The sequence below is a fragment of the Colletotrichum siamense genome, assembly GCF_013390195.1.
Source record: "Colletotrichum siamense strain Cg363 chromosome Unknown KSG_Cg363_contig10, whole genome shotgun sequence".
NCBI lineage: Eukaryota > Fungi > Ascomycota > Sordariomycetes > Glomerellales > Glomerellaceae > Colletotrichum > Colletotrichum siamense.
Genome location: NW_023501023.1, coordinates 42,353 through 57,153, shown reverse-complemented (window position 1 = coordinate 57,153; position 14,801 = coordinate 42,353). Strand labels below are relative to the sequence as shown.

At 50.6% G+C, this 14,801-nt stretch overlaps 4 protein-coding genes across 4 annotated transcripts; 2 read left to right on the top strand and 2 right to left on the bottom strand.

Annotated features, from left to right (window-relative positions):
* Positions 1–1,906: 1,906 nt before the first annotated feature.
* aclM (O-methyltransferase aclM) lies at positions 1,907–5,672 on the bottom strand (the record flags this gene model as incomplete). Its single annotated transcript, XM_036645769.1, has 7 exons — positions 1,907–1,945; positions 2,045–2,108; positions 2,168–2,817; positions 2,972–3,280; positions 4,262–4,695; positions 4,793–5,347; positions 5,402–5,672. The coding sequence occupies 7 exons, from the start codon at positions 5,670–5,672 to the stop codon at positions 1,907–1,909; spliced, it is 2,322 nt and encodes a 773-aa protein (XP_036488242.1).
* A 781-nt stretch (positions 5,673–6,453) lies between these two features.
* On the top strand, positions 6,454–7,560 carry CGCS363_v013919 (Uncharacterized protein; the record flags this gene model as incomplete). The annotated part of the gene is made up of 1 exon (XM_036645768.1): positions 6,454–7,560. The coding sequence occupies one exon, from the start codon at positions 6,454–6,456 to the stop codon at positions 7,558–7,560; it is 1,107 nt and encodes a 368-aa protein (XP_036488774.1).
* Positions 7,561–7,721: 161 nt separating this feature from the next.
* sirN (N-methyltransferase sirN) lies at positions 7,722–8,646 on the bottom strand (the record flags this gene model as incomplete). Its single annotated transcript, XM_036645767.1, has 2 exons — positions 7,722–7,852; positions 7,911–8,646. The coding sequence occupies 2 exons, from the start codon at positions 8,644–8,646 to the stop codon at positions 7,722–7,724; spliced, it is 867 nt and encodes a 288-aa protein (XP_036488755.1).
* Positions 8,647–9,471: 825 nt separating this feature from the next.
* aclP (Nonribosomal peptide synthetase aclP) lies at positions 9,472–14,382 on the top strand (the record flags this gene model as incomplete). Its single annotated transcript, XM_036645766.1, has 3 exons — positions 9,472–13,047; positions 13,097–13,145; positions 13,652–14,382. 3 exons carry the CDS (start codon positions 9,472–9,474, stop codon positions 14,380–14,382), a joined length of 4,356 nt encoding a protein of 1,451 aa, XP_036488753.1.
* Between the last annotated feature and the right edge of the window lie 419 nt (positions 14,383–14,801).

Sequence of the window (14,801 nt, the reverse complement as noted above, 5' to 3'; positions counted from 1 at the left end):
TTTTGTTTAATTCGGGCAGCTCCAAATGTCAGCTCAGGCTGTGTCGGGTGTTCGGCGGTCGGATGTTCGGCGCAGGTCAATTCAGGAACTCCCGCACCACTGAGCCCCGCAACCGCCAATGGCATGCTGCCGGGTAGACATGGTTTGCATGTGCCGGGCCGTAGGATCGCACTAGTGCATTTCAGCCCTGAAGGATCATGTCGTAAAAGCAACACGACGTACGTGTCTTGTTCGCTTCTGCCTGCTGAAGTACACCGCAGACTTGTTTGTGCACAACGTGCCGATCACTGCCGGAACAGCTAAACGAGGTGCCTTTTAAGGACCCGCACTTTGTACGAGAGTCAGCGTGGAAATTGATGCGAGCTCTTGAGCATTCATCATTGAAGCCACAGGAGGAGCTCGGGTGTCGAAACATGGGAGGCAGACTAATGAGTCGATGACTTGAAAGCGCGAAAGGGTGCAGCTCAAACCTAATATAACAACTCGGGTTTGAGTCCGTAGATCTCGACGGATGAGAGTAGCGTTGCTTGAGGTAGAAATTTCCATGTCACCCAATATGTGCGGCAACGCTCGGCCTTGAATGGAAGCGCAAGTATGCGGTGAAAGAATTGTGTACTTCGTACTCTGCCGGGCTTCTGGTTCCAGGGGTCTCAGTGAACGATGACAACATGTGAGTGGGATTGAGTTTACTGCGGTGTCTGAATCTTTATTGGCTTACGGACATCCAGGCATCCTGAGTCCCACTAAGTTGTCCAAGGGGACTTTGTGCTAAGTGGTTGATCGCTTCCACTTACATCTACATAGCCCACATGTTGCGGGGATTGTATCGGCCGCTATTGGGTTCTGCTTGAGGGACTGACGGTAATTCCTGGCAGTCATCGTAGCATCGTGCAATTCCTTCAAGCCCGGTATCTTACTCAAAGCCCAGAGTCTAGAATTGCCCCTGCCGCAAAAGTCCCACGTACACAGTACTGGCTGGGCGGGCCTAGCCTGCCATCTGTGTTTGAGACCAGGCTTCTTCAATGAAGCTTGCGGAGGCTGTCGATTATACACTAGCATTTTGAAGTATAAATAAGCTGCGATGTTCCCGCAAAGGAGACCGATCATCTCCATAAGCCACACAATACACACACATTACTCCTCAACTTCATTGTCAAGTAAATCGCAGCCATGCAGCTCCTCCAAGTTGTTTCCGTTCTTGCTTCTTTTGTCGCCGTCAGCTCTGCCACGGCGACTATTGGAAGCTCTTGCAGTGGCGCAGCCTATGACTGCACCAACGACTTCAATCAGATCGCGGTCTGCAACGGCAACCGATGGGTTCTCTCCGCCCAGTGTGGAGCCGGATGCTGCGTTTGGCCCGGCGGCGACCCTGCTCCTTGGTGCAGATGTTAAATGACGTTTAACACGACAACGTACGTGGATTTCAAGTCTTCCGTTGTATTGAGTTTGAGTTTGACACCTTCAGCAGTCTTCAGTACCGACGGCAATAGTAAGGTACGGTTGTGAACGCCCACCGCCTGACGGGAGCGGACGGTTATTGTCCACTTTCAATGACGGGACGAAGCATACTTTTCATGGCAAATTGTGCCATGTTGGAAATCACAATAGCTACCTAGGATGACTCTATCAAATTCAACAAAGTGCTTCTACTCCCCATAACCTCTTGTGACACAGACCATATAGCCGACAGAAGGTTGAGGTTCCTGTGATCAGTGTGCAGCGGAGGTGGGGCAGCTTCTACAGAATGAACATGTGATGGGCTCATGAATTTGGAGGGCGATGCCGTTTACACTGCGGCAAGAGTATCATGGAACATGCTTGGGTTATTGCAGAAGTCTGACGTTTTATTGCGGCTATATCTCAGAGATTGTGAATCCGAGTTCTTTGTACGCAACGCAATGTTAAATCAGGGTGGGTGATCCATGACTCTTGACTTCTCGACCAACTGTTATAGTCAGTGCCTTTTTCGGAAGGCAAGAGGTCTAGATGGTAGTTGCGTGCGAGGTGCGCCACAATCATTCTGATCATCAAGTCAGCGGCGTACCGTCCCAAACACTGCCTCGGGCCAAAGCCGAACCTCCAGAACAAGTATCGTCTTGCCCGAGTGTCTTTGTATGTGTTGTTAAAAAACCGATCCGGGCGAAAGTGCTCATTGTCAGGTGCCCACGCCTCGTTGCGCACGTTGAGGGCGTACGTATCCACAACAAAGCTGGTGCCAGCAGGTATCACGTATGCTTTCCCGGGCGCAATGTCAATTCGACGCGAAGTTGGTGCTGCTTGCGGAACGGTGAATGCAGCTAAAGGTCGCAGGCGACTTGACTCGAGGGTGCAGCAGGCTAGAAACGTAGAACGCCCCTCGCTGAGGTAGCGGGCGATTGCTTTAGCATCCTTCTCATGGCTGCACGCTGCGTCGATTTCGGTCCTCAAGCGCTCCTGGTCATGTTGATGGGCCGCCAAGAAGACGGGCACCCACGATAATCCACCGATGGTTACGTCCAAGTTGGCGAAAAGGGACTCGTCCAATGTCTGCAGTAGTTGGTCCTCATTTATATTGCCCGCGGCTACAGCGTCGTACATGGCGATAATCGGCGCTGGCGGACCCCTTTCCTGAAGCGCATATGCCAAAGCCATCTGGTTGAACTCTTTCCACGACGACTTGAACCTCGCGAGATCGGCATTCGCGGCGGTAGGAAAGAAGCGAGCCCAAGAGAATCTGTATAAGCCTCCTCGTATGACATGATCGTTGAATATGTGAGTGCGAAGGGGCACCAGGTCTTCCAGCAACTTGATAACTTCAGGCGGGAGCCGACCATAAAACTGGAAGTAACTTCATGTCAGAACTTGCTCTTTATTTCTGCGGATATCGCATTGAAGAAGTCTCCACTTAATGGGAGATGTACGTTAGACCCGGAGATCCAGCCGGAAGTCGATGGCAGGTACATGTAATAATGGCAAACGGGAAACATCATACCATTTCAGCAATGATCCGGAAAGGCAGCATCGCCAGATCGTTGACAGGGTGCAATAATCCATTCGCCAAATTGCTCTCGCCTTGAGCATGTAAGTCTGCAAAGTGCTGATGCACAAGGCGCTGGAAGTTTTCAACTTGCGAGGCCACATGGTTGCGCTGGAAAGGAACTTCCATTGCGCCGCGCACAGCTCGCCAGTCTGGTCCGCTGATCAGTCCAAGACACTGACCCAAAAGTTGGTTCATGTAGAAACCAGAGTTGTTTGCCGGCGCCTTAGAATGCTTGTCCGAATCTTTGAACACCTCCTGGAGCTGATGAGGTCTTGTCAACACACTGGCGGACTTAAATGTAAGTAATGCCCCAAAAAGAGGAAAGCAGACGCACATTTCCGGCTGCATCCCAGACCAGATGCGGTACACGCCCCCATACTGCTCCCTCCAATCTTTGGAATTCTCAATACCGTGTAGAAATTTCGCAGTATCTCCTTGTCCGTTTGGCCACACGTAGGGACAGGAAGGGATTGAAGTGCGTTTGCCAGCGATATTCAACACGGGAAACCTCAACTCTAGAAATTGCTATTTCGTGTTAATTAGATTGCCACTCCAAGTCGAAGGCTACTTACATTGATTATCTTGGAAAGTAGAGTTCGTGACCATTGCGTAGATCTTCTGCGGAAAAGAACATCCAAAATCCCCGCGATAAGTGCTAGGGCGCATATGATTGCAACATTCTGTACTGAAAGGCTCATAATCATGATCGACGCAATTGTAGTCAATGAACATATCTTGTTTGACTCCACCCACAATTTTTCCCACAGAACTCCCGAGCTATGCCTTCAAAAACAGAACGTGACATTTCTAGGTGAGTCCGGCTCAATCTCACGACCAGGCTTCCTATTCGGGCAAGTCAAAATACTGACGGATTCCCCATGGCCGCTGAAAGTCCGGAATTCCCCATACTTGCCGCATTGAAGAGAATTTGTGTGAGTGCCGTTTCTTTTTAGACGAATTAAGATTTTCGCATGCGGATAAGGTTCTGTTCGAGATCGTCTGAACAACCATTGTGGGACAACCACCGCTTCAAACATGACGCACTCTGGATGCCGAAATCAAATTGCATCCCACACAGTTGTCGGTGCCTGTTGAAGTTCCAGGTAGACATGGGGAACTTACACAAACATTATGACTTATGCTGGAAATTCAAATGTGATAACTGTAGACTGTTGCTGCGGAACGAGATTTCAAAGTCTCGCAGACATAGTTCGTTCATGGCCTGAGTTCAATCGCACTAACCCAGGCGTTTCTCAGGGTGTATATGCTCTGCACCTTCCAACCAGAAGTTTCAGCCAGTTGCCTCCATTCTTTCTCAGTCCGCTCACGTCCTTTAGCAGTCATCAGCATCTGTACGTCCCCATACTGCGCCAACCTCCCCATTGCCCCATCTTGCAACACCGCATCTAGCACCACTAATCTAGACTTTTCCTGAACTACTATGGCATCGCGTATGTTTTGAAGAATTCTCTTGACGTCTGGATCGAGCCAGTTATGTAGACACCACTTCATGACGTAGACCTCATAACGGGGAATCGGACCGGCGAGAAAGTCTCCTGCAACAAGATCTTCTGCTGATACACGATCGCCGACATCGGAGAATTGGCCATCATCAGAGTGGAAAAATGGTCGAGTGTGATCTATGACCGCAGGTAGGTCCAAGATTCCGCCTCTCACTAAGGTCATGGTCAGATGGAACTCATTTCCGTTGAGAGGCATAGTTGGCCGGGACTAGCCCCCAACGTGCGAAAGGAAAACATGATGACCACTCACTAGTCGGATATTCTCGTAGTAAAGAAGCAAGAAGTGCGCCACCGCCGCCGCCAATGTCCAGTATCACTCGGTCGGCCACGTCATGCCAGGGGTAGTCGGCGAGAATCCCAGCTGCCTGTGCAATTTGACTTGCGTTGAAGGCTCGGTGGACCCGCGGTAACCAACCACGCTTTTGAAAATAGGTAAAAATATCGTCATCAGTGTCGTAGTTGATTTGAGCTGCGGTGCGGGTGGAATCAGTGCGTAGTGAGTCTGGAATGCCGCGTGCCATGTCATAGAATTCAGTAGCATACAACTCCACCCAGGTATGCCACTGAGTCCAGTGATCGGATTTCAGGAGATTGGACCGCGAATTGTTGGTATAAGTATCACTTGCGGCATCGTAGACGAACAGGCCGTTGTTGTATAGCAATCTCATCACAGGTCGCAACCGGTCCTCACGAGCCCCAGCGCTCTCCGCTAGCTGAGAAACTGTCAAACCGGGGCGCTGGCCAAGAATGTCTGGAATCTTGAATGAGACTGCAGCGACGAGGGATTTACTACTCAAGTAATAACCTAAGGCAAGACAGATCAGTAACGACTTTGTAAATGACAAAGATAGGAACAAACCCATGAAGTGATCTGCAAGAACCAGTTGCGATGGTTGCAGCATCTGTTTGGCGTCATCTAGGATATCTACCACTTGTGCCGCTATTATTCCAATCTCCCTATGCGGCAGAGCCTCCGGATCGTGGAGTGTGGCATTGAGCTCTACCTGCGTCGCTGGCTCTTTCAAAGTGCTGATTAGATCTGACAGAGCTTCTTTCAGAGACGTAAGCTTTTCCACCGTATTGGTTCGATCGCTGGTGCCGTTTGGCATATTGGAGTCGGATGGTGCCATGCTGAGCAAAATTTGTTGGTGGAGACGACTGCAAGAATCCAGTCGTGCACGTTTAAGGCGGAGAATCAACAATATTAAGAACGAGAGTTCGTGGTGTGAACATTATCAACTGTCGAATTACGTCGAATTGCACTTTGTTGTATAATCCTGCGCACGTTTGAAGTCATCAGATGAACTCAAATGCTCAATCAAGGTTCGCCACGCTGTCACCTGTGCGCCATCACGCAATGCGGTCTCAGTCAGACAGCAGATGATTACTGCGATATGAAGCTCAAGACGTCTGTGTCAAGCCAACATAACGGCCGGCGCTAAAAGGTTTCACAACGTCCGTCTACCCGAAAGTACATTGTGCGGATGTCCATGCCGAAAGGTACAGATGACAACTGTGCACCTCTGCATTACGCTATTTCCCGTACTTTTCATGTCTCAACTGCTGCGTAAATGGGATGACGAAAACAGTCTAGATTTCACAGCAAAGCAAGGGCACCTCCATGGAGCTATACATATGGGCAGCAAAATGAACCTGAAGTTCGGAATTTGGTAGAAGCAAGCCCGAACACGGCAGATCGAGGGCATCGTTATCCATAACATAGCTCCAACTCATAAAACCGACAAAATGCCTTTGAAAATACTCATTTCAGGAGCCGGGGTGGCCGGCCCATCTCTCTCGCTCTTTCTGCTTCGCGCAAACCCACTACATCATGTTACGATTATCGAACGATCGCCAACTTTACGCAAGGGAGGACAACAAATAGATTTGCGTGGGCAGGGCATTCCGGTTATGCAGAAGCTGGGACTTTTGAATGCCATCAAGGCTCGCGCCGTTGCCGAGGACGGCATCGCCTTTGTTGACGCCCGCTCTGGCAAGCAGTGGGCTGTGTTTGGAAAGAACGACTCAGGCAAGGGCCGACAGGCCTTTACCAGCGAGTATGAAATCATGCGAGGTGATCTTGTGGACGTGATATACCAAGCTACTCTTCAGCAAGCACGCATTGCAAGGGCTCAAGGAGGTCTGACATACAAATTCGGCACGTATGCGACAGATATACAACAGTTCGAAGACGGCGTGAGCGTGACACTCTCTGACGGGAAGGTGGAGAGATTTGACTTGGTAGTCGGAGCGGACGGCCAGTCTTCCAAGACTCGACGACTTGCCTTTGGCCAGGATTTAAGCAGCGAGGTCTTCGAGTTCTCCGGGGTGAACTTTGCGTTTTTCAGCATGCCCGGGGACCGGAACGACACTCCCACAGCACAGGCCTGCTTGGTACCGAACCGGCGATTTATGTCCATACGTACAGGAGGGAGGCCTTCCGCTCAAGGATACCTCGGAATTATGGGAAATGCTTCATCCTGGCGAGGCTTAACCACTGGCACCATCGACATGCAAAAGCAGCTCTGGGCAGAAACATTCAAAAATACAGGATGGCAATCGGAACGCCTGATTAGAGGACTCTTGAACACTGATGACTTTTATGCTCAACGACTAGGACAAATCAAGATGAAAAGTTGGTCTCAGGGCAGAGTCACCTTGCTTGGAGACGCTGCATACTGTCCAAGTCCGATGAGTGGCATGGGTACAGCATGTGGTATTGTTGGCGCCTACGTCCTAGCCGGTGAGATCACCAGACACGAACATGGGAACAATCTCAGTGCCGCCCTACAATCTTATGAGAAGATTTTGCGACCCTTTATCAGCGAGGCCCAGAAGTTACCATTGAGCGGGCCTGGGATGATTTACTTGGAAAGTCCATGGAGCGTGTGGACGGCCAATCGACTGCTTGGAGCTCTATCTTTCCTCAGGATAGATGAGATTATGAATAGAATGATGCCGGAGGATAAAGGCGGATGGAAAGTACCCGAATATCCAGAACTGAACCTGGGAGAGTAGCTACAACCAGACGAACCGAGAGGAAATTTCTCTCAAGTCGTGACGGACGAGTTCGTGCCATGAAGCCTCAATTGAAAACAAATTTGACAGCCTACAGCAATGACTTTATATGTATAATAGTTGATATTAACTTCGGTTTGGTTGCCTGGGGCCCACATGTGTCAGGATGTGATGCGTCTCTGCCCGTAGACTACAGTAAAACGTAGTCGAGCCCCGACTTCCTCGACTTCCTGCTGCAGTTGGGAAGGCAATATTATCTCATCAGACTTGATATAAGTGTTAGGTAAAGCCACTGTTTTCGTTAGATGAATTCGACATGGTGTTGCGACGTAGGAAAATGGTATTCATACCCCTGGCTTGGGCCAAAACTGGTCCTACGACTTGCGATAGACTCCTAGTACTCTTCGCCTTGAGGTCCTCACCTCCTTGATTCTTCGCCCCGTAAAAGACGTCTACCGAATGCTGCTTTATATTCTCAAGGTCGATGTTTTCCATGGCAGTCTTGAGGTGGACCGAAAGATTTGGGCCGAGGCCGCCTGCTTCCGAATTCTGCTGGTGATAATACAACAATCGCCGTAAAGCCGGCCCATTCTCAGGAGTACAGTCATTGTCAAGCTCCACAAGTTGCAACCAACCCCCAGGACGGAGCAAGCCTCCTAATTCGGCAACGACAGAGGTAATGGTTGTCGCTGGAGGCGCCACTGCCGCCATGACTAGGCGCTGATGTACAATATCGAAGGTCCCGTGCCACTTAGTTGGGAAAGATTCAAGGATGGACTGATTTAAAAACTCAATGTGTGGGGGTGGTGACTTGGGATAAAGACTGGGATTGATGTCGGTCCCGACATAATGGTAGGTGCCAGCGTCGGCTCCATTTGCGTCCAAGTACTGTCGCAGGTCAAATAACCAGCGACCATCGCCGGCGCCGGAATCTAAGATTCGCAAGTATCGCCGAGAGAAGTCGACGGGAGCAAGAATGGCTCGGCCACCCATGGCGTGCAAGAGCACATCGTGCTGATCATGCAGACGAGCGGATTCCGACTTGTTGTCATCACAGTCTTTGGTGTATTTGATGTAGCCTTGCATCTTGTAATATCGAGTGTATGCGCCTGCTTCGGATAATTGTTGACCTTACCGGAGTCCTGACGGCCAGACGGCTGACCTTTACCAGTTTCCACGACCACACTAGCGCTCCAAGGATGGCAACCCTCAGGGGCGACCCGGTGGGGAAGTCCACTCAACTCGGCAGTCAATTCCGAAGGCGGCGAAAAGTATAGACCCGTTTCGTGGTGTTGTTTGAGAGGTTCAGCTGAATCCGCCGCAGTGTCAACGACATGAAACGTTTCTGTCAACTTGTTGTCAAAGATAGGACGATGTGCAGACTTCTAGACGTCAAGATGTTAATGTGGGAATTTGGCATCTTTTGGACGGGATCAAGCACGCGAGCCCACCCATACAGGCGGAATCATGAGTCGAGCGATCGCGATTACGGCGAAGGCCAGTTGATAAACCTTATGGCTTACCCACCTAACGTGGCTACCGGTTTAGGCAGTCGAAGAGTCTTCCGGTGGCACCATCGGACTGCCGGTCATCGTCCCTTCATCCCTTTCTACATTCAGTAAAAAAGCACTGTTTCGTGGTCATTATGGCGGCGTCCGGAAGTGAACGACTCAAATCGGGTAGGATTACTGCGAGAGTGTCAGAAAAGCCATTCGAAAACATGCTTTTGGTTTTCGAAGGCTCGATTGCTGATATCGCGAGGTTGCAATACGACTCTGAAGGAAGTTCTTCTTACCAGAAACTTTTAGAATGGATTATACAACAGGCCTACAACTACTAGCAACGGTGTTGCGAGTGGGTGTGGAATCGATCCTCCAGGACCAGAGTTTCACTACCAATGGCGGAGACTCCATGGCTGCTCTTCGATTTTGTATGGAGTGCAAGCGGAATGATATATTTCTTCCCGTTGATCATGTTCTCTCGAGCGGCTCTGTTACGGAATTGCTGCGGCAATGTCGACCAGTATCTGTCTACAACAACGGCAAGCACCCGCAAAGTCGGACCGGCCACGATGCAAGTATTCGCGACAACGAGCCCACGAGACCAAGAGAACACTTTCGGGAGGTCGGCAGCAGAATTCGACTTGACGAAAAAGCTGCGTTATGGCGCGAAAACAGAAACGAGTCCAGTTTACGCAACGCAATCGACGAGTCCTTGGAATCCAACGCCGGCGGGCTACGTCCTATCCTGACTTTCACAGACGAGTTCTGCACCGGCAACCATACGGTATGCGACATGTCAGATATTCAAATATCTCTTGTTCATGGGAGTCTGGAATCACCCGGAGCGAACATAATCTACTACAGCGAGATCCACAATCCGAGCCATATTTTCCGTCTCAGAGAAGCCTGGATGAAAGTTTGCAGAGCAGAACCTATTTTCCAAACAGCGTACCGTATCCCAGACGATGGACAGGAGATTCGTCCTCGACTTTGCTGGCGAGAGTTCAAAACAAAGAGCCGAACAGCCTACAGGAACGCGTTGCTTCAAGCAACTGGGCCAGGAATGCCTTGGCCCGACAACAATGGAGTCGATTTCGGCCTGCGATTTACCGTTCTACACTACCGTACGAGACGACCAGCTGATAGTAAAGCCGCTGTGATCTGGGCGATTCATCATGCTTTGATTGATGGCTGGTCTGCAGGCCTCTTGGTCCAGAAAGTGCACCGAATGGCGTCTGGGAAACCTGTACCCGCGCACCCTGGGCCAGCCTACGTAGATCTCTGCCGATTTCAACAAGAATTGAGATTGAGTCGAAAGGCCGAGGGAGACCTATTTTGGGCGGAGCAAAGTATCAAGTTAGCAACAGCTTGCGATGAGCTCCTCATTGCAAAGGCACCAAACGCTCCTGCATTCACCAACAATGTTTGGGGCAAGAGGGACGAGATGCAGGTTCCTGTCGAACTTGCTTCCGCCGATCATGCTGCTGTCAAAGTTGCAGCACAGTCCTGCGGTGTCACTCCGGCCGCCTTCTTCTATGCTGCCTGGGCAGTTTGCCTCGGGCTTTACGCAAGTTCGGAGAGTGTTGTCATCGGCGCAGTTGTGTCCGGTCGCAACATTGGGCTTGCCGGTATTTTCGACACAATAGGCCCCATGGTGAACACATTGCCACTGCAGGTCGATCTTGACTGGCAATCTTCATCTCGAAAGCTGGTGGAGGATGTCTTTGCTCGAATCCAGCGGTTATCTTATTTTTCATGGACCACGCCGAATAACGGATTCTCTAGAGTAAGGGGAAATCTGATGGCTTTCACACCCAATCCCGAATCCTGGGTCAAGGGTGCTGGGGTTGAACAGTCCTTTTACAAACACACGACGAACTTGCCTCTCAACGCCATCGTCAAAGAAGATGGAGGTGGCATGGTCATCCAATACTCTGCTGAACGCTATACCACGAAGGCGATGGAAACACTTGCAAGCATTTTTAGGGAATCGCTCTTGTCACTTTCCCGCACCGAGGCAAGTCTGGAGTCATTGCAACCTGTGCTGCAGACGTGCGGACGGAGTCTGAGCTTGATGGGCAACTGGAACTCATTCGAAACGACAATTCCATCCGTTAGAGACGATCTCGTGACGTTATTTGAGGACATTTCAACACATTACCCTGGCGCGATCGCCGTCGAGTGCGGAGATAAAACGATCACCTACCGTGAGCTAGAGAGGCTTTCTGGCTGCGTCGCTTCAAAACTTATTCAAGTGATACAACCTCAAGAGGTAGTTGCCGTGCACGCAGATGGTTCCGTCAACTGGGTTGTGTCCATTTATGGCGTACTACGAGCTGGAGGCATCTATTGCCCCTTGGACAGATCGCATCCTCAAAGATACCGTGAATCCCTTTTTGAAGCATCGACTGCACGGGTTTTCCTATCTACAGACAAGCGCTCAATGGCGAGTGTACCGGCTGCAGCTGAGATCGTAATAAACGTTGCCGCCGCCATGGAAGATGTGGAGGCGACGTTGTGCTACGATCTTCATTTTCCAATAAGAACGGCGCCTCGACCAGCAGACAAGGCTTACCTGTGCTTCACGTCCGGCTCAACCGGCAACCCTAAAGGCGTCATATGCACACATCGAGGTCTTGTCGCTTTCCAGAGAAACTCGGAAGTCCGCTTGGGTGCATCCGTTGGGGTCAGGATTGCACAAGTCATGTCCTTGGCTTTTGACGGTGCCATACATGAACTGTTTTCAGCCCTTTCATACGGAGCTACACTCGTTCTGCGGGGGACAGACAGTCCAGCAAGTGTACACCACCTTTGTGCTGTTGACTGTGCTATTCTTACCCCATCTCTGGCATCTGTGCTGGACCCGGACGATTTCCCACAGCTAAGGACTGTGTATCTGGTCGGCGAAATGGTACCGCAGACGGTGTGTGACACATGGGCTTCCAGTAAGACCGTGTACAACATGTATGGGCCAACAGAGGCAACTTGTGGCGCCACGATCAAGCAACTACGACCGGGCCAGACAGTCACGATTGGGAAGCCGAATCCAACCACCAGGATATATATCTTGGACAAATGCAAGCGACTGGCTCCTCCAGGTGCGGTCGGTGACATTTACCTCGCCGGCGTCCAAGTCGCCATCGGATACATCGGGCAACCAGAAATCACTGCCGAGCGCTTCCTTCCTGACCCATTCATGAAGTTGGGAGAGTCCATGTACCAGACTGGAGATCGGGGCTATTGGGACGATTCCGGCGATATCGTCTTCCTGGGTCGCGCGGACCGTCAGACCAAGCTTCAAGGATTCAGACTGGATCTTGAAGACCTGGAAGCCCGTATCCTACGTGCTTGTGGTCAGCAGCATGAAGCCAGCGCCGTGGCTGTGACAACTCAAGGCGATCAACTGATTTGCATGATCCAAACAAATTCTGAAGATCTCGCAGGAATGCGAATGGCTATTCGTAACGCTCTTCCCCCATTTGCGATACCCAAGCACACCTTAGTTACCCGTCAGCTTCCGATGACCTCAAACATGAAAGTGGACTATCATACTATTGTGCAACTGGCCAATGACTCAAGCATCTGTCATCAAAGTCGGACGGAAACAAACAGAATTTCTTCAACCACTCGAACAGAGGCTGTTGTCGCTGCCATCTGGGCTCAAATTCTGGAGAACGAAGCTCTGTCCCCTCGAATCGGCCCCGACTCGAATTTCATACAGCTAGGCGGGCACTCCCTACAGCAGTTGCGACTAGCAGCCAAGTTGAAATCCGTCTTCGGAGTTCTCATCACGCTTCGAATGATAATGAATATCCCAACTCTGCGGGAGTTTGCAGCCGCAATTGATAAGATGGACAAGACGTCCCTGCCCCCTATGGCGGCCGAGGGAAGAAATGATGCCTGGCTTGGAGCCTTTGACACCCGCCCGATTGAAAGAGAATGGTGGAGAAAATATCAGCTAAGATCTGGCACTTCGGCTTTCAACGTAAGCTGGGTTGCTCAATACTCCGCAAGTATCGACGGCCCGAAATTAGCTAAAGCATGGAACGCTGTGCTGGCACGACATCTCATCTTCCGATCTCGGTATGTGCAACATGACGGCGGCTTGCAGCGAGTCTTGTCTTTGTCTCCTCCGCGTGTAAACAAACGGCGCCGTCTCAACATCCGCAGGGAATTGAATCGGAATTTCGACCTGAGCACGTCGCCCCCTGTCCGGGTCACAATGACGCACAATGCAATAATTGCTATTTGGTCGCACATTGTGTGTGATTACACCACCCTGGGTATCGTCCTCAAAGAGGTGGCCACCGAATATCATCGTGGACCATTGGTTCCTCCTTCCCCCCCAAAATCGCCGCCAGAAGTGTGCGGCAGGCAGATATCATCTGACGAATCATGTGTTGCGTTCTGGTCGGCTTACTTGGATGGAGTGAAGAACAAGCGCCATCCTTATCTGGGAAATGACATTGAACGAGTTGATTACCGGGGTAAATCACTTGTGGGACGCGTGTCTGTCTCCCTATGGCACCGCATGCAAGCCTGCGTGCGAGAGTGCCGGGTGACCCTACAGCAGTTGCTGATTGCTGCAGTCGCTGCGGCCGTCACAATCGAGGACGAAAAGATTGATGTGACATTGGGCGCGCCTTTCCTCAATCGGCATTCCGAAGCGGACATGGAGGCTGTGGGGTTGTTCCTGGAGCCGCTGCCAGTTCGTGTACATCATGATGATACCACGACGACTCTGAGGTCTTACCTTCATACCGTTCAAGACTCATCTCAAGGTGCTTTGGCCCACGCAGTCCCGTGGGACCAGCTGCTGGAATATTTGGGCATCGATTCCGGAAGCCAAATTCCCAATCACCCAATCTTCGACTGTGTCACTTCATTCCACGATGCTCGCTGTAATGGATCCAATAAGACGCAGCAGAGCAGATGTGGTCCTTGGGATAATGCAGTTTGGGGTGATGGTGTCGAACCACAGCTGGTATGGAGTGACGGCGCAAAGTTCAAGTTGATGGTGGAGTGCCTGGCATATGACGATGATACGCTCTTAATACGGCTTGAGTACGACACGGCTTGCTTTGAAGGCAGTCATCGTGTTTACGATGCACGAATCAAGGCTGTGAGAAGGATGATACTGACAGCTATGACGATGATCGTTTCGCCAGAAAATAGCACCGTCGGTGGCTTGCGGCAAGGACTTCGACGGTTATGGGAAATAGAGAAGAGACCTGGGGTTAAGAGTGTTCCCAGCGTGGATTTGCTACACCCTTCTGAAGGCTTGTTCATGAGACGCTTTTCGGACTTGAACAGTCGCTGAAAGATTTTTCTTTTGCTCGCTATGACTTATTTTACTGGGGGAGAGTATGATTTGATTCTATATCGTACGTTGCATATCGCCAAATCATTAAAACCTCATCGTGGTCTGGAGTTCTGATACAAATGTTGAAATTAACAGTATGACTTTTGAAGCCAAAATTGACGAAGAGAATTTCCAATGTTAGGAAGTGCCAAGTCCATCACCAGTGGGCAGATTGATTCATTTGCTAATAATATGCGCCATCTTTGCCTCCATTATACGTGTATATCAAACACCCGACCTGGACGCTGCCGCCTACGCCGCCATTGTTGCCTGAAATTCAAAGTCAGCTGAGTTTCTGGAGAAAGCCGCACCTGAAACACTCACAATTCAAGTAATTTGCCCTCATGAGATTGTAACATGTTGGACTCTCATCACCA